This window comes from Euwallacea similis, chromosome 14, assembly GCF_039881205.1.
Source record: "Euwallacea similis isolate ESF13 chromosome 14, ESF131.1, whole genome shotgun sequence".
In the NCBI taxonomy this organism is placed as follows: domain Eukaryota; kingdom Metazoa; phylum Arthropoda; class Insecta; order Coleoptera; family Curculionidae; genus Euwallacea; species Euwallacea similis.
The window spans coordinates 127,426-151,305 of NC_089622.1; the positions used below are offsets into that span (position 1 = coordinate 127,426).

General features: G+C 34.7%; 4 protein-coding genes across 8 annotated transcripts; 3 read left to right on the top strand and 1 right to left on the bottom strand.

Moving 5' to 3' along the window:
- Positions 1-464: 464 nt before the first annotated feature.
- Mlc2 (myosin light chain 2) lies at positions 465-23,532 on the top strand. Its single transcript, XM_066396847.1, has 5 exons — positions 465-474; positions 21,123-21,231; positions 22,597-22,755; positions 22,817-23,100; positions 23,161-23,532. Exons 2-5 carry the CDS (start codon positions 21,229-21,231, stop codon positions 23,324-23,326), a joined length of 612 nt encoding a protein of 203 aa, XP_066252944.1. The 5' UTR covers positions 465-474; positions 21,123-21,228; the 3' UTR covers positions 23,327-23,532.
- On the top strand, positions 4,411-8,751 carry LOC136413490 (TWiK family of potassium channels protein 18-like). The gene is made up of 4 exons (XM_066397075.1): positions 4,411-5,280; positions 7,381-7,647; positions 7,702-7,904; positions 7,964-8,751. Exons 1-4 carry the CDS (start codon positions 4,938-4,940, stop codon positions 8,645-8,647), a joined length of 1,497 nt encoding a protein of 498 aa, XP_066253172.1. The 5' UTR covers positions 4,411-4,937; the 3' UTR covers positions 8,648-8,751.
- Positions 9,218-16,562, top strand: 5PtaseI (inositol polyphosphate-5-phosphatase A). Of its 5 annotated transcripts, none has more exons than XM_066396967.1 (9): positions 9,218-9,379; positions 9,507-9,646; positions 10,070-10,300; positions 10,362-10,529; positions 10,583-10,840; positions 11,115-11,276; positions 11,332-11,574; positions 12,005-12,347; positions 14,875-16,562. In XM_066396967.1, the coding sequence occupies exons 2-9, from the start codon at positions 9,590-9,592 to the stop codon at positions 15,006-15,008; spliced, it is 1,596 nt and encodes a 531-aa protein (XP_066253064.1). In that variant the 5' UTR covers positions 9,218-9,379; positions 9,507-9,589; the 3' UTR covers positions 15,009-16,562. The 5 variants fall into 5 exon arrangements, with proteins under 5 accessions (XP_066253064.1, XP_066253065.1, XP_066253066.1 ...); XM_066396968.1 differs by having other exon boundaries at positions 12,005-12,041; XM_066396969.1 differs by lacking the exon at positions 12,005-12,347.
- Loxl2 (Lysyl oxidase-like 2) lies at positions 17,371-19,870 on the bottom strand. The gene is made up of 7 exons (XM_066396846.1): positions 19,626-19,870; positions 18,874-19,023; positions 18,639-18,813; positions 18,431-18,588; positions 18,185-18,379; positions 17,900-18,137; positions 17,371-17,834 (listed from the first exon to the last, which is right to left on the bottom strand). The coding sequence occupies exons 1-7, from the start codon at positions 19,807-19,809 to the stop codon at positions 17,459-17,461; spliced, it is 1,476 nt and encodes a 491-aa protein (XP_066252943.1). The 5' UTR covers positions 19,810-19,870; the 3' UTR covers positions 17,371-17,458.
- Positions 23,533-23,880: the final 348 nt, after the last annotated feature.

A 23,880-nucleotide genomic window follows, 5' to 3' on the forward strand; every position in this document is an offset into this window, starting at 1 on the left:
TTATAACTCGTTTTAGCTCTTTTTCTCGATGTATGAGTGTTGAAAACAACACTTTCCAGTTAAGTTTTATACTTTGTACAGTTAGCCCTGATTGGTTGGAAAAGCGGTTTGTGGTTCGTGATATCTGCTTATTACCCGATGCGCTGCCGCTCCAAACTTGGCTCCAATTGACTTTGTAGCCAGTAATTGCACCCCATAAGCGAGACTAAATGATACCTATCTGATTTAGATATGCGTAATTACAGTATTTTAGATGGTTTAAGACGTTCCAAAGAACCTCTATTAAGTGCACGATGGAGGAATTGACGTGGGTTCGCCCGCTTTTTGCAGATGGGTGAGATGCAGAAAGGGGCCGGTTCTGAACCATATTTGCATACAATAATAGCAATAATGATGATTATGATGATAGCGGAATCTAATGACCGTCTGGCTTTATCTGAAGATTAAATTATATTTCCATGTGGAAGATTACTGGTTTCTAAAGAATGTCATTTTCCATATCTAGTCTCCACCTAGCTCCCTAATGGAAACATTTCTAGATAACTCTAGCAAATTTCTAGATAAAGTAGATAGTTTTGGTATAGAGGGTCCGCCATTGTGTGGACACAAAGTTATTATTAATAATTAACTGTCGGCACATTTTTACATAATTTTTTATTATAGGATCGAGCTATACATAGAGGTTGATCACAATTGATAGTAGATTTTACGTTTGATCGTCGAACGGGACACACAAAATTTGCAAATATTACACAGTAATCGGCCTTGCTCTATCGACCTAAAGTATATTCATCAACTCCGACATTGCTGGATATACCTATAGAAAAGTACTAGCACCTCCGCTATATAGGACACCTCATACATACTTTGATTTTTATACTCACTATTTCTTTTGAACTATTTTTACTTAAAAATTCCTATCTCTAACAATTCAACATATCAATTATCGTTTTTATTTCTAATAAAATTATTTTAATCAAGTTATCATCAAATAATATAATACCATAAAATTCTTAGTTAACGTTATTCCACCAAGCTACCTAAAGTAACCCAAATAACTTGAATTCTAATTAAAACTTACACAAACAATGAAATAATACAATTTTTCAATATTTACTTTGGAGACTCAAGATGACAGCCACTGGATTCCAAGCGCTTGAAAATTCATACATTTATGAACTAATTTGTGGCCCTCTAGCTCTCATTTGCCTCAAACCCACAAATGCGGTTGATTACATACTGACGCAATTCCTCTTTACGATTTATTGGTGTGATGTAAATTTGCTCTTTTATCTTATCGCACACAAGTAAAAATCCAGTGGGGTAAGATCGGGAGATTTAGCAGGTTAATCTCACAGACCCAAACACTTACGGCAACGGTAAGGTCGTTACCTTATGGCTACAATGAATCATGAGCCATGAGATAAATTAAAATACATACCTAGATGGGTAAAGTTTTAATTTTTATTTGAAAAGTAGCCCAGAAATAAATAGTAATTTATAAGATAAGTATATAAGAAGGCGTTTGAAACACGAAATATTATAAAGCTGTGTGCAACAGAGAAGGGGTTTCGTAAGGCGCAAAGGCTTTAGAGGCTTTTACACACAAATATTATGTGATAATTTTTATTATAAATGCATCAATATTGTAACTAATTGAAGCTTTTATGCCTCAAGAGCTAACCATGCACGTATCCTAAGGACCGTTTTATTCACGCAGCAATGTGCATAAAATCCCGATCATGATGTAATAAAAGTAATTAAAAAAGTGTGTATTTAATCATGGTCGGTAGGAAAAACATTGTTTCGAACTCATGCAGAAAATATCTTACCTTCACTCGTTAGAAAAATAACCATATATCTTTAACTAGCCTGCATAGGATGGAAGAGATTAGCAAGTAAGAAGGTTGTGAAGTAATGTGTTTGACCCGCTTTATTTGTCCAGCAGTGTATTTACTCGAAATCATCAAATAATGTATACAAATCCTCCAAACAACTTCTCACTTAGCACAACATTCAGAGGCCTCTATTTCTAGAAGCTATGACAGACTCGCTGTGTAAGCAACTGAGATTCATACGAATCAAACCTTTTATCCCAGCTATTATCGCATTATTTTCAGACTGGAATTAATATCGGGTTTAAGTAATCCAAAAATACATCTAATGGGGAGACAGCACATTTAAAATGGTGTAAATTTCTAAATGAATAAAACCTTCATCGGCTTCGGTAAGTGGTTTATGTCGGGCCCTTACTAAAATAAGTAGAGTATGCATTAACATTTCAAACGTATCAAATGTGGGGAGAGATGTGAGTTGTGTGGGCGTGCATCGTTTCCGGTCAAAAATAATGCTCACAAGACGTATATTTTTGAAATTAGTAATAATCGAAGGGCGTATAATGAGGAAAGAGAAAAAGATTAGGGGACATTTTCGAGTCACATATAAAAATAGTTCAAAAACGAATTGCTATATATTGAAATTATAAAGTGACCTAAATAAAGTTTCTTTTTTATACTCATTTGACTGTGGCAGAAACTTCTCTTCTGTAATGAAATTGGTAGTTTCCTTTTCTGTCAAGAAACTTTCACTCGAAAAGTATTTAAATGTTATGACCCGCTTTTAGGGTGGAAGTTTCACGACAAATTTCAAGAAAACAATAACTTTAATAATCTCATTTATATGTCAAATTAGGCATTTCGATGATGCACCACTGGATTCTCATTGTTACGCTGAACCAATCACTGGCGAAGTACGGCGGGAATTCCCACTAGTGCGTATAATTTTTCTTGTCACCCTAGCAATGTCGTAACAAATTGAACTGTTTGCGCCCGTATTCTACATGATGTGATCCATGAAATTCTGTTCTGCAGACGTTCACGTGTTGACAAAACTTTGGGAGCCGTTGGAGTTATATGTCTACATGAACATTTCTTAATAAATTGCCTTGCAAATCATGCTCCAAAATATTTACAACATTAAGAAATACCCTGTACTTTGTATACTTCTAAGATTATTAATTCAAATGAAAAAAAATATGCAGGAAAGAGCGGAGATGGCTGTGTTTTGCAGGAAAATTCAAATTTATTCAATCTACCAATATTTTATAGCTGATATGGCCATCTATCGTCGATTGAACGAAGTATGGTTAAATTGTGAGCATTATAGAATTCTATTCTGATGGCGTTATGCTCTCAAGCAAAGTTCATCCGCCATCATGTCAAGAAATCTTTAAATTTCAGATAAAAACGGGGTATTTATCTGTTTTAATCTTTCATCCATCACAATAAAAATTCAACTTAAGAAATGGACATCATATGTTATGTGGACAGTGGTGTGACCTAGCTGCAGAAGCAGTTCATCCGAACGCTTCAGTTATTGTATTTTAGGCACCAAAACATATAGGGTGTTTCAAATTTAGCAATAGAACCCAGAGGGCGTAATGGATCGGATTGGCTAAATCACTTGCTGCCTCCTCCCGATCACATTTAAACCTGTAGTTAGATTTTTTTTAGTGTAGCAGCGTTAGCTACTACGAACTTCAATAAGAATATTTCTTTATGAAAAATCTTTAGATTCTTATAATTATTAATAAAATTATAAGTAAAAAAAAAGTTTGGGTATTTTTTCGTACTGCCCTTCCTGTACTATGCACAAACAAGCATTGCGTAACATACAAAATTTCGTAAATTGATCCTTGCACGTTTCGAAAATATAAATTAAAGATCCCCCTCAGGAACAAACCTTTCACAACCTGGATATGAAAAACAAAGTGTTTTTCGAAAAACTAAAAGTGAAATCTTCAAAAATGTCGAAATAAGTCTCCTTAAAATCCCTTGGAAGTTTCTAAAAATCTTTAAAAATCCTCTTTAGAGAACTCTTTCATAAATCCGATAAACACCCCAAAAAGCAGAACACACATAGAAAATCCGAATCTGACAAAGAGGATTTATTTTTTAAGATCTATTTGGAAATGGGTTTCACTACATCGCAGACATTTTTTTCCTTCTAAGTACATGCAAGTATAAAAAAATATTGCTTGGTTTCTGTTTTTTGTAATATAAAAATGTGAAATTCTATAATTATTTCAACGTTTATTTAACCAGTTACTAATGTTAATAACTTTTTTTAACTGTTAAGTAATGAGTTTATAACAAAATTGGTTAACGCCTTTCGTCTTGGAGATATAAGATGAAGTAACATTTTTTAAGTTGAAATCACTGGGCTTGGATGGACTCGTTGAAAACCTAACGTTTTTTTAACATTATGTGTCTTTGTCCATTTGGGTATTTTCTTCACTTAAACTGTCCAAATTGATATAAAAAACGTATTTTGCAACTGTGGAAAAAAATGCCACTTTCTTTCAGTTCAACGTCGATCTCAATAAACCCACCCAAGACAGACGCATTCCAACAAATTCCTGAGTTGTTTCTGTTATAAATACCTATAAATTGTTTCACTTGGCACACCGAATTATTATTTTATCCAATATTTAACAGATGGATATCAGATATTTGAACAAAACCTAAATAGAAATGCTTTGCTCCCCACATACTCATATGGCACCGCCTATGCATTCTTAGTATATTATTTTAAGTTCCAAAAGGAAAAAAATAAATGTGTATTACGGTCAATTACTTAACTGGCACATGGAATCGTGCCAAACAAGAAAATACTGCATGATTTTTTGATGATTCTCCCTGATGCCTTTAGTCACCCAAAGTCTCTCGCAAAACTTTGTATATTTCCAGTTGACTTTCCAAGAAAACTCCCAAGCCCATGTGTTTGAATTGAAATGTTGGAAACGCAGTCGGTTTGTAGATCAGTTTATGTAGTTTCCGCAGCAGGTCTGGACGGACAAAATAGTTTTGATGCGTTCTAAAAATAAAAAGTGTTTAATAAAATATTTTTCAAGAAATCGGAGTGTTAGCTAGCCCCGAATGGGCACAAGCAGTGCGATGGACACGCCATTGCCCAGCGAGGGCGGCAGCAGGAGGGTCGCCTTTGCTAACCACAACAGCAGCTTGGCTGGGAAATCCCCAGATACCTCGGTAAAATCCAGCGTTCCTTCCCAGAAGAGATATGGGAGGAAAGCGTCGGTTTTTTTCATTGAGCATCTTTCGGATATGAAACATGCAGGACTCGGGATTGGAGAAAAGTTCAATTTGTGGATATACAGCAAAATAAGTTTGCTGAAGAAGAAATGGTTCACGCACTGCTTCCTTATTATTGTGATGATCCTTTACACTGTCGGTGGCGCCGTGATATTTTTAACTGTAGAAGGTAAATATTTACTATCATACATTACTGCAAAACTAACGGAAACTTTCATTAAGGCAAAATTTTTAATGATTTCATAAATTCGTCCCAAATAAATTGTAAAAACGATTTTTATTTTTATGTTGTTGTGAATGACGCGGTCTTAGTAACGTCATTTTGCGTCACCTAACCTGCCATAAGGATGATTTTAAAGACGAATTATTAATATATAAAAAGGACATAAAAGAAAAGTTTATATTTAAATTTCAAGTTAATTTTAGACGGAATTTGAATGAGTTTTAGATGTGGAATGGGTTAAATATAAATGTTTTTGTCAATTTGTGGCCCAGTTGAGGACAAGTACGTAGGTAGTTTTCTAATGATAATCTTGATTGCTTTTTTAATGTCAAATCTCGGGTCTGATGTACAACACCAAAGTTTTATGTTTATGCGTTACAGCCAAAAATTCGCATTCTTTTCAAAATTGCTAACGTCACTACTAAAAATATGCTATGTTTCACTTTTTTCCTCGATTTTATAGAAAGAATGGTGTTGCATTTCAATTGATGCGATTCGCACAGTCTCCTTTTTTACCTTGATTATCGTCATAATTAACATGTCATGCATAAAGTTTTGATTCTCAATATTTTCTGTGTTTCAAGGAAACTAATCATGAACTTATTGCTAATTATCGAGTATACCTATAACTAGTAAATTACCGGATATACCTATATCCGGTAATATTTTGCAGTACCGAATTATGATTTAATCGGATTTTTTTCATTTCATTTGTCTCAAAATTATGATCTGAAGTTCCATTTTTTGAATTTTCACATCTCGAGAATTATAAACTTCGTTTTTTTCCATTTAACTCAGATTTACTTACAGAGCAACTTTTGAATTCGCATAAACTTGAATTAAATTTTTTGACCTCGCTTAACTCGAAGTTGCTAGCAATACCATTTTTTTAAACTTTTGCAAACGGAGAAACATAAATTTACTTCTTTTCACTTTCGCTTAACTTAAATTTCATGTTTTAAGGTTTTTTAACCTCGAGAAATACTACATGATCGTATTTTTTTTCGCTTAATCTGAACTTATAAAGTGACATTTTTGGAATTTTTTAGAATTCAGAATTGTATAACTGGCAGTTGTTTCGACAAGATGAGTCAACAAAACGGAATCGCCACTTTAGATCATAAAAAAATAAGGAAAAAATTTTACATAAAAGTTTGGTGGTTGTAGACGAGCTAACTTTTGCTGGGGCTTTAAATTATATAGGACGACTTAAAATGAAGATACGTGGGAGAGGTCAAAATCAAATCCAAAAGTTGAAAATCATGCACCACTCGAACTCATCATATTTGAATTCTAAAAATTATATTTTTTTAAATTTGGATTAACTCGAAAGAAATTATTATATGGGGGCTCCGTTGTTCACTTGGTGGACCTATATTACTATTTCCCTTTTTACCCTTCCTGTGACTTCCGCCCCTCAGTCCTCCCTCTTTACTACGACTACTAGTACTAATTTCCTGCTCCTATGTCAGCCTTTCTTGTGACTTCTTCATTTTTGGCCCCCAGTCTTTATTGTTACTTTAATAATCGTGATTACCTATTTCCATTTCTTCTATCTAATTTTTCTTAGATTCTGAGTTCTGAAGACGGTAGCGTAATCGAAACATAAATCAAAAATATTCCTCCGATACCTTGATGAAGTGTGAATCGATAAACACCCACCTAAGTGATATATGAAGACATAAAGACCGCATATTTTGTAATAATTACAGACCTAGTAGTACTAGTGCTTATACACTCATATGTATAATGTTCTAAATTAATGTCTATAAAAAAAGTATCCTGCCTAGGGCCGACCCTAGGCATGATACTAGGCACCCTAGGCCTTAACAACTCTGACGTCCTGACCTTTTTGAATCACCGTCTCTCTACCCCCAAGAAAACTCGCCGACCAGGAAAGTCTGCAACCCTTCCTGATCTGCGGCTCTGGGCCTTCGCCCAATCTTATTCTTCAAATCGGTACTATATCTAGAGTTATATTGTTGATCTCCTCGTCAATATTTGCAACATTTCAAATTAATGTCCAATTGTTCTTGCTCTGATTAGGCCAAAACGAAACGAAACTAATAGAACGAGACATCGAACTTCAGGTAAAAGAACTCCTAGACGAATTGAGACAGAAATCGCTGAGCGTGCCCGATCAATTTTCGGAAAAAGAATGGTCTGGAGAAGCCGCTCGAAGACTAGTAAAATTCGAAAAAAAAATTACTATGGCATTTCAGCAGCATCCCTTAGTGGTCTCCCACATTAGCAGCAGGGTGTGGACTATTTGGAATGCCGTGGTCTACTGTTCTACGCTCTACACAACTATAGGTGAGTGCAGACCTCAGGAATTAGTCTTTTTGGAATAACGAAAATACCCCATAGGATATGGGCATCTGTACCCTACCACTTTCACAGGTAGAGTCCTGACCATTGTTTATTCCATAATTGGCATTCCACTATTTTTGATCGCTCTTACCGATTTTGGTAAATTGTTCACGAGGGCTATCAAGTTTGTTTGGTCTTACATTAGGAGGTTTTTATACACTAGAAGCTGCAGAAAAGTCAGAAGAACCAGTCATGTACAGGTACTCTAGCATACTATGGAGTTTAATGACTGAAAAATCTGCTATGATAAGTTTTTCAGGAGATCATCAAAGGGGCCCAAGTAATGTACGAATATGCCACTTTTCGTAGAATGTCTGTCTGGGGAGATCAGCCGGAAGATAAATCTGATCCCGCTACTCCGAAGTCGACTGTCATTTCTGAACCGCAAACTCCGGCCCCCTCAGCTTTCGAGATAGATGATGAATTCAACCTTCCAGTTTCGCTGGCTCTGATTTTGCTAGTGGCATACATGCTCATAGGGGCAGCTGTTTTCATGGTTTGGGAGAGCTGGGACTTTTTCCCGTCCTTCTACTTTGTATTTGTGTCCATGTCTACTATCGGTTTTGGGGACATCGTTCCCGAAAAACCGATCTACATGATCCTGTCCATTGTGTACCTTTGTTTTGGGTTAGCTCTGATGACGATGTGTATCCAAGTAGTTCAGGATAAATTGAGCGACACGTTCAGTCACGCCCAAGCCAAAATCGGGGAAACCATGGGTATTGACGTAGTTGTGAATGGTGAAGACAGGGACGATGGTGATAACGATAAAGAAGATGAAAAAGAGGAAGAAAACAATGAAAATAAGGAAGATAGCGATAGTGAGATAAAACAGAAAGAAAATAGTGATGAGGTAGCTTTGGCCAATGGCGGCGTAGAAGGACACAGGATTCAAATTGAAGAATCTCCAGTTATTTGGGCCACAGCTAAAATGGTTAGGTAACCAAAGCTGTTCATTTGAATTATTGTATTGTAATCAATGACTTTTGTCTAAATTATAATTTTTGATAATAATAAATATTATTTGACCGTTATTGAAATAATAACCATTTATGCAAGTAGTTGAGAAATGCATAGTTTTATGTAAAGAGTGAAATTTTACGAGACTAGCAAATCCCGTAAAATGACAATTTACTCGTAATAGCATTTCGTAATGAGTTTCAAATATGATTTTTGCCAGGTGATGAGGAAACTACAAGAAAGTTATAAACGTAAAGTAATTGTTTCTCTAACAAGTGTGAAAAATGAACATGTACGTTTGATTTGCATACGGTAAAATTTTTTTAACGCACACTGTTTGGTAAAGCAAAAACGTGTTGTTTAATTATCAAAAAAAATAATAATAATATTGGTAGTAGAAAGTGACCAGTGTGTCTACCGCTCTATATCCAATGTTGCCAAATATCTACTTATTATGTGTATTAGACAAGACTTTTAACTTTGACAGTTTTTTCCATAATTTTTCTTTCCTTTTCTCTTCTCTTCCCTTCACCCAAATATCGATAGTATAGTCAGTCATAGCAGTAGAAAAATGAAAAAGGGGGTTGGCGAATGTTCCATTACCACCCCTTTGCGTTGATCTTTTACAATAGCTATAACAACCCACGGACGCAACTTAAAAGCAGTTTTAGATCCCCTTGAATTGCAATGACAGCCAACAATGGTTATAAAATTGGTAAGCATTACCTGGATTTCTGTCAGCCTTTCGTTTTCTAATTTTCTGGGTAAACATTATAATACAATTCTAAGTACAATTTGTTTTAGTATTTAGTGAAGTCTATAAAATGATATCAACAATTCAGCTTTCAGCTAGATAGTTCAAGAAAGAGGCACATTAAACTAAATTTACATCAAACCAGGACAGTCATATTAGAGCTAGAGAATTATGACTACTGTGCCCGTTTTGCTTGTCACTGCTAATGTAGGGTCAATTTTTGAAGAGGTGAGAGTTACATTCACAGATATTTTAATACACTCAGTCATAATCAGATAGTTGTAATTCCTACTGATATACTTAATATTTAAAAAACCATAGGCACATCAAACCATCATAAGTCAATTCCACTACTAAAAGAAATGGTCACTGATCTTTGGATCATACCCCTCTCTACTAAGTGGAGTAGGCACAGTCACCCCCAACAAAGAATGTTACTATTTTTGAAAATATGCCCCAAACATTTAATCACAATAGCTGCCACAAATCCTAGTAACAGTACTTATAAATATTGAATAATGCATGTCACTGAACAGATTACTGAGCAGGCTATCCCTCAAATATAGTTAGGGTCAAAAGCCCATTTTCTCCATTAACTTTTGACATGTTTTATTATAAATAAAAATTTCTTTTTATTCTTATCGCTTGTAGCCAAATGAATTGCTGAAATTGTGGGCCGACGAATTCTTGTCAAAAATTGCCAGCTTGGATGCCAAATTCATTGCCTTGCATTGCCAGGAAGTCGGAGGCAAAAATTATGAAAAATCCATGAAACATGTTGAACGCTTTATTGAAATTCTTTCTAGTAGTACACAGCTGCAAAATTTCAGTAAATTCAGAATTTTTCTTGATGAAGATTATACCTCAGTTGAACATTTTACAGTAAGATTTCAATAATCATACTGATCTTGGCTCTGGTTATTTAAGTAAAACTGCATTTCAGGCGTTAGGCAATTTATATTTTATCCACAACTCAATTGAAGATGCTTCAATATGGGACTTTAAACTGTCTGAATTTGTCCCGGTCCAGGATGCTAAAACGTTTTCTGGAAATATTGAAGCAATTGATACCAAAGAGAAGGCGAAATTTCCACAGCACTTTTTCCCAGAGGTGTGTGCTTCTAAAATATTCTAAAATTTTTCAGTAAAATGTTTGTTTTTTAGTGTAAATGGTCCCGTAAGGGATTTCTGCGTACCCGATGGTCGCTTTCTGGCACAGTGTTCGATCTAGTCAACATTCATTTATTCCATGATGCTTCAAATCTAGTGTCAATGTCTTCTTATCCCTCAGTATATTGTCGCAATAGGCAAAGGGCATTAGAACACACCCTCTATAGGTTTCACAATGACCCATTAGATAATGTTCCTTATTTTGTGTTTGGGGATTTTAATTTTAGATCTGATAATGAAGGTGTGATCAAGGTAAATGATAATACGATTAAACTAAAAAAATGTTTTATTTTAGTATACAGAGGAGTCTATTATTAAAAGATATTTTTTAGCTTAGTATTTTTTCCAATTTTTTTTTGTCATTCAGCTGGAGTTTAGTGTATCAAAATAGCACCTCAAAGTTATTTGTAATAAATCACTGAATGTAAAGTGATATTGGAACAAAAACAAAGCCATTTTGTTGCACTCAGCTCAAACCGGGGTTCATAGAAGTCGTCATAAGCGATTCAGTAATCAATGATTTCAGAAACTCACAGACGGTTTGACAAAAACTAGGGTTCAGAATACCAAAAATAATGATCAAACTAAGTTTCACTTCAATAATGAGGAAAATAATGTAATACTCAGTATTGGAAAAAAAGAATTCACTTATAATGACCATGAAAAGATGTTTTTAAATTTTGAGTGGGTAAGGTTTTTGGCGGAGTTGATTTTTGCTTATGCTGAGACATTTCCCTTTCTAGCTGAAACAATTTGATAAAGAATCTGAGGCATTTTCAAGTATTTTAAGGGAATTTCCCATTAATTTTGCCCCTTCATATCCATTTGAGGAGGTTATATCCAAAGCAACGAGCTACATGCCGACACGTTGCCCAGCATGGTGTGACAGGGTACTGTTCAGTCACTCAGCAGAGAAAATCATAGAAGAGGAAAATGGTTATGAATATGGTCTGTTGGGTTTGGACACTTGTATGGGAGACCATAAGGTAAGAATTTCATTCTAATTTAAGAGGAGTTAAGTAACGTCCAGTATTCATATTTACTTTCTTATATGGCCCTGAGCTTAATAAATCATCACGACGTTTTTTACATTTTCATCATCATTATTCATGTTGTTTTTAACATGAGCCATAGGGATTTCAAGGCCCTACAACTGTTTGAAATTCGAAGCAAAAATGACGTCAGCTACTATTTAAATGTATTTGAAGAAACACGTGTCAATCAAATCTCAACAGTTGCAGAAATCACTCCGCCGAACAGAGCCATTGCCATGTTCCACTATTTTTTTCTTTTAAATAGCCATAGTTAATTAGATCATTTTAACCGTGGCTTATTAAAAAAAAAGAGCAAAAAGCATTGCTTTGAAATCCCTATTTTTTAAAATCTTTACTGTTTACACTTAAATATTATTTTTAGCCAGTATTTCTCAAGATATCGCTAAGGACCAATGCAGGTATAGTTAAGTGTTGTGACCACGCGTTGTTCGTTTGCTTGCCCGAAACGTGTCGATGTTGTCGCAATTTCGCTTCTTACACTATAAATGTTGTCGACATGAGCGACTACATAAACAGCAATACGCACCGCTCCTCAAATGACGTTTCCTTCGATTCGTCACTGTTGCATGATCGAGTGACGAAAGGCATGTTCCCGCACGACCCCTACACTCCCGAAAGCTCAAATTCGCGCACTCCCTTGACAGAAGAGATCGACACACAGGAGGAAAGCAGAAGGAGTTCCGTGTCTCCCACGGAGCTTAAAAGTAAATTAGAGAACATTATTACTTATAAAGAGTACCCGTTGATTACTCAGACTTACGTAGAGGACGAATACTTAGATAGCGAGATAGACGAAAGTAGTAATCGTAGTTTGAGTATTAGTGGGAATGTTCGTGCAGAGGTTAACGATAGAATCTCAAAGGGTTGTGAGAACAAAACTCGAAAGAGGTATTTAATGTGTTGCTCAGTGGCATGACCTGTACTTAGCTTGTATTGTGATGTGGTTGGTTCTACAAGGTTAACAATATTTCGAAGAGAGAATTTGTATCTCATTCAGTATAGTGTTAAATGTTAAAAGCATTTATTTTATTCTTTAGAATGAGAATGAAATGGGCTTGTAAGCATCGAAAAAATTAATAAAATTGAATCACTTCTTCCGAAATTAGGTGAATAAAAATTGGTGTCACATTTTTTTTGCAGACGATTTAGTTAACTATCCATTTCCATGACTTGAAGTTTGTAGAAAATTGCGCTTCTTTGACTGCATAGATACAGAAAATAGAATATATAACAAGCACGGAATTATCATTTTGTGCAATTGATGTACGATATTTTTTCTAAGACTATAACAACATATATTTATGAACAATAAAATGTATTTGTTGCCTAAACACTTGTTAATTGGTGGGCGCGGTAGGCATAATAATAAGGTAGTGAAAAAAAATAATACGGGAATCAACAAAAGTTTTTACGACAAAAAACTCAATGATTTTCCGACTAAGTAGGTAAGTCTACTTATTTCAAAATAATATGGAATCGAATCAATTGATTTCAGATAACTGAAAAAATGTTAAATATATGCTAAACTCGACAATTGTTCGTCAAATTCCTCGTAATGTTGCTATTGAGCTTCATATCTCTTTTGAAAGCACAAACATGTATTTTACGATTGAATAAATGTGTGAATATGCCCTTAGAGGACCAGCCATATTGAACTACTTATTTGTCGTTAGTAGATAGAGCTGTGGTAATTAACTTGGGCAGTGCACAAAAAGGCGTACTTTATGATAATACAGGGTGCTAAATTTAGAGGCTATTTTTATTTCAAGAACGTTAGAGCTTATTTGTATATGTAAATATGTATTACATTTTTTACTAGAAATTGGACATTAAAGGTCCACGGTAATAAACCAATTGTAGCAAGTAATGTGTGGATCTAGAACAAGCAAAATATTTGTTCCTGGGATTATATCATTTGCTTCGTATCTACATTACAGCTAAATTTCTTATGCATTGTCAATTTTAATCAAGAAACTTAAAAATATTTTAATTTTTATTTCTGTGTTTAGCTAGGGATTATGATTATAGAAGATATGAAAAAACAAATGAAATGGATAAAAATTCAATTAGGTAATATCTACTTAAACTCGAATATTGATCAATATGGGTGTCTGGTTATGTTTTAAATATGGTCTTAACGGTTAGAAAGAATGTTATCTAACTTAAGCGGATTCCTACCCAACATATTATATGAATGTAACAAAAATAATGTTTTTCTTTGCAAAAATACTCTTTAAGGTTCATTACGATAAGATTCAAGAAGTACAGGGTGTTTCAGATTTTATGTGACGGAAATTATCTCAAAATCTCGTAAAAATATGCAAAGAAAATGCAATTTTTTTATTAAATATAGTCCGTAGTATATAATTCATTTTGGAAAAACAGTTAACGAAAAACCCATGAAACTATAACAAAATTCTAAAGCGTTTGTATCTATCACAAGTAATTAACAGTGTAGACCCCGTTCAAAATATTTGCAAGTACCCTGTACATCAATAATACTCACCATGGACGCATAATTGTTGGTTGTAAAAGTTTGCTGTTGTTAGTAGTTAGAACGTAGGTAGATTAAGCTTCAGTAAATCCTACTTATTGCATGTAGACTTAAGTATAAACGGTAAGACTGACTTATTGCAATTAGACTTATTGCTTGCGCCTTTTTGAGTTGCCCTCGTTTGAACTTAATTTTATGATTAATTTTCATTATAGAGATTAATATATTATTTACATAGTGGTTTGTTTTCTTTTTATTTTTGGCAGACGTAACAGCCTTTGAGACCTTATTAGGTTTGCTGTTTTCATTTTCAATTGTGTTATTGTAGTTTTTAGCAAATTAGCATGAATTTTAGTTATGCCAAAGCAAGCATTAAGACTAAACTGAAAACTCAACGTCTTAAGGGCCATTTGAGCGTACCTACGATATTCTATTCTGTTCATTTTAATGCCTACTATTCAGTTTTAAAATAGAATTTATTTAAAATCAAATATTTGATGTGTTTTGTAAGGTGATGAAAATAGGAATCGTGTTTCCAAAGAAGTTTTCAATTTGTTTTTAATAAAACGAGTTCAAAATTATTGAAAAAGTTTATAATTTTTGACAATAGTTTAGTTACTGAAAGGTAAGTGTAGAAAATTTGCTTTAGCTATGTAGTTTTATTAGTATCTAGTACTAATGTAGTAGTGTACTCTATGTTATAATATCAGATTCTCCAACATTAGTTCTATTTTCAGGAAAAGCTTGCGACGATACTGTCGACCAATCACCAAACTTGCAGGATGATGACAAAAATAACACATTAAGTGACTATATTTATATCCAGAATATCATGCACCCCATGAAAGTAATGAAAGAATCCTCGGTTTGAACGGAAAAAGGGGCACTTATATAGTTTGTTAATTTTGAGACCAAAGAGATAATACTTAATAACAAATACGTTTAAGTTTTTTGATGAATTTGTAAGACATTCAGTTATTATTCCCAATATCAATATCTGGAAATTTTGGTGTTGTATTATGTAAGTAGCCTATATAACAGGGTATTTTGATATATTTCAGCAATCAATCTAGAAACAGGCAAGTCTGGCATTGATCAAGTTGTGTTCAAATCGTTAGCGATGATGAAAACGCACACACTAATTGGTTTTTAAATTATAATAATTTCTGAGCAAATCTCTTTAGCAGTTCTCGGAAACTTGTATCGATTAGCTTGTTCAAGCGATAATCCTAATATATTGGTTAATCATATAGCTGAACAAATATTAAGTTACTTTGAAGTTATCTGAAAAAGCCAGGTAAGTAACTCTAGAAAGTTTTCCAAATCTTATGAATTACGTGCAGCATCGTTTAAAAGTTCCTGAACGGGCAAATGTTTCAGGAACGGCTTAAGTGAAAATTACCAAATTTTCTGTAAGAATTTATTTACTATGCTCAATTAAATTCAGTGTTTTTGAGACGTAAATGGGAAAACTCGTAAGGTCTAGGAAATATCTATTGATCATGAAGTCATAGATTTTGATCTCTCTATTCCTGTTTATGGACATAAAGGGAGATGTGCTATGTCACGTCTTGGCCAATCCTTATTTCCTAAGCTATACCCCTCACAGTTTACCATATCAGAGTTAAGTTAGGTAAAACTTTTCCTCTCTATTAAGCAATTCGATTTCCTTAGTCGGCAACCCCTTAATAGCAGTACACCTATATATTATACTTGAAATAATGCGGTCTAGTTGAAGAGCATATTCATGTAGTGAACTGAAAAATGTTACCATAAATTCCGTAACCAAAGATCTACTATGCTTGGATCTTAAACGTATTTATGACAACTTTTTGAGCTCATTTTATATCCGTTTCACAATATACAGGGTGGTCAATTTTCTTTCAGAACACGTAAAAGATAGAAGAACATTTTACTGGTTTAGCTTAGTTGTGTTTTTATATGAAAATAAAGGATTTTAGTTTTTCAAAATGTCTCAAAAAGTTCAGTTAAGACGTTGCCTGAAGCTTTTTCCGTTTAATTTCTTGTGTAGTTTCTAAAATATACCAACACATTCATCATTTAAAAGGTCCACCCTGCATACATCACATCTACTTAGTGATCTATCTGCATCAGTATTAAATGTGCGTACTTACACTATTTGTTAGCTATACATATATTATTATATCATTATATCTTAATAGAGTTTAAGCTAAAATATTATTATTGTTGGATTCAGTGCGACCTTATCGCACATTCATACTATCTACTGTATTAATAATTAATTGTATTGTTCGGCAGAACCCAAGGTTATTGCGGTATGTTTATCTGTTTGTTTAGACTTCTTAAGTTATTTATATGTATGCATGTATGTCTGTTTGTTTTTCCTACAAGAGTCTATTTTTGTTGTGTAATGTTTGAGAAAATATATAAATTGATGTGAAAAGTGTGTTATGTTTAGGCCCACCATATCTTGAAGAGGGTTTCTAATTTTTCCCGATTCAACACACACTTAAATTTTAGAACATTGTGCCCTACTTTTTTCCTATTTCGTGTCACCATTTCAAAGATCTCCATGCTGTTTATTTTTTTGCGAAACACCGTGTGTTTAGTAAAAATTTAAATTGGTAAGAAGATACATCTAATCAGTTGAATCACAAGCGATTCAACCAATTGCAGTCGGTCAGCGTGTGAGGAACTCACGTATCTAGCTTTTTTGTTATTCATTTGATGTTAGGTGGTTTCTGAAACACCCAACGGTGTGACTATTTCTACACAAGCTTAGAGTAAATCAGCCTTAATGATTTCGATCAGGGTACTCCATCGACAATTTTTGGTTTTCCACTTCGAAGTTTATCTATTCAGCTTCGTTACGAAATTTTGAGAACCAAAATTGCTTCTTTAGATTTGAGAGCATACTCTCCCCAAACATCTGGCGCAGTTTACGTGCTGCCTCTGTGGCTTTTAGACCTAGTTTATGCTCGTAAAGCAAAACCGAACGAATTTTCGCCCCTAGGGTGATCATCGTAATAATTTTCCTTGGGATTCAGAATATCAATTGATTTAAGTTTGAATGACCTTGTTTGCTACAAAATAAATGTCTATTAATCCTAAATGAACCCAGTTTGTTTATGATAATAGTACAGAAATTCGAAATGTGTAAATGTGGGATTAAAAAAACGTCAGGACTTTCTGCGGTATCTAGTAACATAGATACTAATAGCAGCCCATTTGTTTCAATAGAGAACTAGGTATTATCATTATTTATTAGATGTTTAATCAAATTCCAAAACTATTCGAGCTGTTTTCGTCAAGTACAAGTAACTGGAAGAGGGAACCCCATTATGGAAGTTCCAAAACGCAATTCCTAATAGATCCAAATGAAGATGTATACACAAAATCGCACAAAGCAGCATTGTTGTGATATTGCATCTCTCCGATTTTATATTCAGGATTGACCGCCACTTTAATCTTGTAGTCACCTGGTTCCAGGTCCGAAATGTCCACCCATTGACAATCCACTGTGTGTTTGTATATATCTGAACAGTTAACTGTAATTCCTTGATCGCCGAAATTGGCGCAAGCATATTTTGGCTCCACCCCTGGAAGGCATTGATTATCTTCTAAGCAAAAGGATGCCTTATGGCCTTCGGCCACCCTTTTGCCTATTAAGTCAAATATGTCAAATGTGGCGAAGATCTCCATGCTGTGATAATGCCTAGAAAAGGGAGAAAAGACTCTTTGATGTGAAACAAAATATTTTTCAGGAAATTTTGAACTTACATGTGACACATATGCCACTCCCACAAATGTTTCGGGATCAACGGCCTGAAATCAGCATTTCCAGCGTTTAATATTCGAGCAGTAAACCTTAGCAGTCTACGAGTCTCTAGGTGCCAGGCATCATTTTCCTTCTGGATTTGGTAGGCAGACGAAGCAGCACAATTCTCTTCCATGGCACATTGCAGGAAGAACATTTGTAGGTCTTGCAGATAAGCCGATCTCATTAGCTCATCCTGGTCTACGATTATTTTAAATTGTGTCATGAAACAGGTTTAAATTATTTACCTATTACTAAATCAGCCAAGTGTTTAGTACATGAGACTGCTGCCACCTCTCTTTCTTCACATGTTCTTGTAAAAGATGCATCATGAGTACAATAAGAAAATGAAGTTTCATTGCCCAAGCATTGCACTCCCATCAGGCTACTTTTGGACAGTTTACCGCCAAAGAATGTGGTTTGAATAGCGTCAGCTGCGTAACCTAAATGGAGATTTTGTATTAAGCTGCAAAGATCTTTTGTTTCTAATCCACCTAAAAGTAAGGTCTTACAGACCACCAGGGCTTCTTTAAAGGACCACCCTTCAGCACAAATAACGTTCCAATCGCCCTGGTCGTTCAAAACTTCTACTCTGCCTTCAGTTGGTGTTCTGCCCCCTCGAAGTCTAACTCCAACAGCTTTAACAGGAAGTCTATTTACCAGAAATGAAATGTACTAGGTATAACTTTCATTGATAAATACCGTTTTGTTTGTCTTTCGATGTTCATGTTTTTTAAATGTTCGTCTTTGACGTCAATGCATATTACTCCTGCAGCTTCAGAATCCTTGCAGTCACTTTTGCCCCAACCATTAAATCTGCATTCGGCTAGTTCCGTTTCACTTCCATCGCAGAATACATTGTCCATTAAGAATTTTCCTAAAAGCAATTTTTGATGTATGTTAAAGCTGATTATGGAGTATAGTGTAAACTTTATACTTTTGGATTTTGCGAAGTAGCTGTTGCTCGTAGGAGTGATATTCTGGCTGTGGTACCCCAGTTGCTTGCAGACCACCGAAGCTTCGGCCAGATCCCATTCGTCGTCGCAAACTGCGCCCCATTTGCCTTTATAAAGGATTTCTACGTTTCCTGGTAAAAATTTAAATTTAGGAAAATCATAAACTACCCAATTCAGTTCGTGATGTTTCTTAAAATCGACGATATAAATTTAATACAGAAACAGTGGCTTAGTTTGTATTTTTTTCTTAATAATTACTCAATGGCCTGCTGGTAATTCCGTTAAAATGTTCAGGATTAAAAATTATTTTTATTACTGAATATTCACTTCCACTTACTACGTACGAAATTTAGGGCCAATAAAGTCTTGACTATTTTGTCGAGAGGGTAGTATCCATGGAAATGTTAAAATAAAGACGGAGATTTGCTCAGTTTCATGGTTTCCATAGGAATTATCTTCCGAGTTAAGTGGCCAGTACAACTGGATCTACAATCTTTCGAGATGTTCGATTTAAATTTAGATCTTTCTGCACCACATCTGAGAATGGCGTAGCGGCCCTTAGACAATTTCAAAAAAATGGTTAAATTTATGGCTAATTTAACTAGAAAAATTAATGACCATAACGATCAAAGTTATTCACTTGTCACGTGTCTCTCATTTCACGATTTCGGAACTTCCATAAATTTTGCCCAATGCAACCATTTCCAACATCCAAAACGTCCCCATATCTTACCTTCATATTCGCCTCTTCCTCCAACCAGCCTCACTCCCCCGTCGACTTTCCTCAATCGTTTCAGGTGTTTTCTAATCAAAATAGTTTTATTCTTACTCAAGTAGTCCTTGTTGGAGTGGGCCGACGTAGTGGCGCAAACGCAAATTAAAAATAAAAATAGGTCTAGGTACCTGACATTCAACATTTCAGATGATCAAATTGTACTAAAATTTAAAAAATAGATCTAAATTTCCTCACAATACCTCGACTCGGAATTGATTAATTAGATATTCTAATAATTGGTAACTATGTCAAAATCTGCATATGTAGGTTAGTGGTAGTGAGGATTGTTATACTTAAGTTAATCGAGGATCGTTCCTGATGATGCGCTATGTGCCAGAATTTGAGCGCGATAACTTTTTTTTTTTAATAGAAAATGAATACTCAAAATTTTCAATTTATTCATTTGATTTCCGAAAGTAGATAGAAATTCGAACGTAGTGCTTCTGATTTTGGGTTTCAAAGATCATAGTTATGATGATCCGCGCAAATAAAGTCGTGAATTATGTGGAAAAGTATTTTTGCTTTTTTTTATAATAATATTAATATGTAGACCTTATCTGCCGTCTCTGTGTTACAAGGCGTACCATCGTTTCAGCATTATGGTTTTATAGATATTCCCATTATTTGGAGACACCGTTTCAAACATAGCCTAAGCGGTAGTAATTCCAAAATTTGTTAGTATGTCGAAAAAATGTTCAGTATTTGTATTGTATGAAAATTGCCCAAAACTTCAATTTTTTTTTGTGGGAAAAAACATTTTTGACAAGAAAATTTTATACAACGCATATCGTTATGCCCTAATTGTATCGGTACGGACCCGGAATTTTTAGATTTTATTTTGAAAGAGCTTTTCATTCATAAAATTAGTAATTTACAGATCTGTAATTTGAGTACAGGAGTTTTCGTATAAAAATATATCAGGTGTGGAAAATTATCCTTTTTTTAACCGATCCTTTCACATATACATATTTTCCTCGGCTATGCGAAGAACTGCGAGCTCGGTTAAATTAGGTCAAAGTTGTGTAATTCGAATAACTATAAAATGCAGTTCAACGTTTGGTAAATTCCGACTATTTCCGAAAATATTAGGAAAAATCAGGATTTTCCTCAAAACATTTTTCCTGGATTTATTTGTTGAGGTAAATAAAAATAATTGACATTTTATGAAAGGAATTTTTAGCCTTTCACGACTTTAATTCTAAAATCTGGCGTTTCGATTTTCTGAGAACCTGTTAGGTATCTGATTTTATATCTATTTTTTTTCTAATTTAGCTGCTCGCTTATTGTATATGTATATTAATTGTGAATTATGGATTATATAATATATTTTCATATTCCCTTTACTAATTATTTTCAAGTCATTCTCGCAAAACTAGACCACATACCTCTAATTTAGCGGTAAACACTGGAACGCGAGAATATCGAGATCATCTATTTTGAGCACTTACTTTTAAGGTTTGCGCGAAATCAACACTCATCCAGTCCGAAGTTATTTAAGTCAGTCCTGTTCTCAAAAGTTCTTCAGTCGCGGGTGTTACTGAGAGAACAAACATCTACGACCATGGTAAGTAGACCTAATCCAGTACCACTCGCAAATCTGGATTGAAACTATTGCTGGATACTGTGCTTATTTCTGTGGAAAATCAGTGTTTGTGACAACGGTTGTGATTAAAAGTGATGTTAGGCACTTGTAGTGTTGATTGTAAAAAATGCGATTTTAAATCGATGTTCATGCTCTGGGATGCGAATTCGTTTAAATTGACTAGATGACATTTCTTTTAAATATTATTTTCCTCTTGGATTGATTGATGATTAAGGGCTTACAATGGGTATAGGTATTACAACAATATCTGCAATCTACGGGCAACAAAATCGTTATTTATCATTTATACAAAAAATTCTGTTTCAAAATTGGTAGTACACAAGGGTGGCACAGGTAAAAGTTATCACTTATATAACTTATGTAACTAAAAATGAACTAACCATGTGAAAAATGTAAAATACGGTGTTGCCATGGATGTGCAATTTTAAAATTTAATCAAATAAACTATCCTACAAAAATTAACTATTTTTATTTTTACATTTTTTAGCGATTCTTTACAGGGTGAAAAAAAAAACATTTAATTTGATGTATTGCATATCCCAAATAATTTCAAAATTACATAACGTCCGGTACTTTTACATGCGCCACTCTGTATATGGGTAGGTCTTGACAGATAGCAATTTCTTATAACAATATAGTGTTATGTAATATGCGCCAAATTTTACTATCCGAATCTAATTTCCCACATCTCTAAAAATAGGCTCGTAAATGTACTTTCTTCCTATATTTTCCATTGGAACTGGGACCTCGATCATTTAACCTGGTGTCTAAAAATAAACGTTTTGCGGTTGAAATCTGGCACTTCTCCATTTTCTAAATTTAGTAAATTATAAGGTAACAATCGATTAGAATTCATCGGAAAAGAATCTTAGAATCTAATTTTAATGCACGACTCACTGAGACATTGTGAAAAAATTGTAAATAATTGTGTAATTCATTTATACAGTGCAAAGTGGGTAGTGACTATAATTAAATATTCATTATAGCTATTGATGTAACCTGTTAGGCAATGCATAGTTTGGAGTACTGAGTGATACTCTGGGAGACAAGCCAAGCGATTTTCCACAATGTGATCCGCATTACACAAAATAGCGTATCTAAATGATATTAATATATTATTTTTCCCAATTTTGTCATAAAACCAACAAATTCTATAACATATTCAAATTGAGCGTACAATTTTAAAATAATAAAATAATAAAAAATAAAAATTCACGAAGAATCGAGCTCTCATAGCCCATCTCACTCACATAGGTAAAAAATATAATCATTAATGCAGTAAATACAGTGTACACTTACACTACATACACTTTTTTATCATTTTAGGCGGATAAAGAAAAGAAGGTTAAGAAGAAGAAGAAGGAAGATGCCGCAGAGGCGCCTGCCGCCGCCCCAGCTCCAGCTGCTGAAACTCGCACATCCTCCAAAGGCTCCTCAAAGCGGGCCAAACGTTCCGGCTCCAATGTGTTCTCTATGTTCTCCCAGGTATACCCAATTATTTCATTTTTCTAAAAATAAATGTTAAACGTTCATTTTTATTTTACAGGCTCAAGTGGCCGAGTTCAAAGAAGCCTTCCAGTTGATGGACCATGACAAAGATGGTATCATCAGCAAAGAAGACTTGAGAGCCACCTTCGACGCTGTCGGTAAAATCGCCAGCGAGAAGGAGTTGGACGAGATGGTCCGCGAAGCGCCTGGACCAATCAATCTGACCCAACTTTTGGGTCTTTTTGGTGCTCGTATGGCCGACTCTGGAGGTAGCGACGATGACGAAGTCGTTGCTGCAGCTTTCAGGTCGTTTGATGAGAACGGATCCATCGACAGCGAAAAGTACGTTTTCGTTTTCAATCAGAAAATTCAAAATTAACACGTATTTCTCTCGGTACACAGATTCAGGCATGCCCTGATGACCTGGGGTGATAAATTCAGCTCCAAGGAAGTCGATGACGCCTTTGATGCCCTCGACATCGATGACGCTGGCAAGATTGACACCCAATCCGTCATCACCCTCCTCACTGCCGCCGCCGAAGATGAAGGAGAAGGCGAAGGAGCTTAAATTCTTTCAATTCTTTGATTCTCTACCACTTAAAATCCGCGAACATCTGTGTCACGTGACACTATTGGAGCTCTCCATTAGACCAATGTTATCAATTGGAGTGAGATGTGCACAACTCCATGCTGTGGGCTGACGCTTAGACCTTGTTGGCCTTAATTTTAATAAGTTATTGATTAATTTCCAAATAAACATTTACGTTTCCTATTCTTTGGCCTTTTTGATTTACTGACGTTGTATTAAATCCCTATTTTAATGTTTTAGTAAATAACGCTAATTTTAAAACATATTTGTTTATAAAAAATTTATTTCAACCTCCTTAATGGCACTCCATCAACCAACTAAAGGAAAAATTGAGAAAAACCGTCGATGGAACACGCAGCAAATATAGATATCTACATCATAAACTAACTATTGCTTATGAATTGGAAATGTGCAACAACTGTTTCAACCTTTTATAAGATTTTCACAGTCGACTTACGACCTTCGTTTTCGACCTAGTATAAGGGATTAACTTAATCCGTACATTAAATGTAGGAAGTGCGTGATGGTAGGCA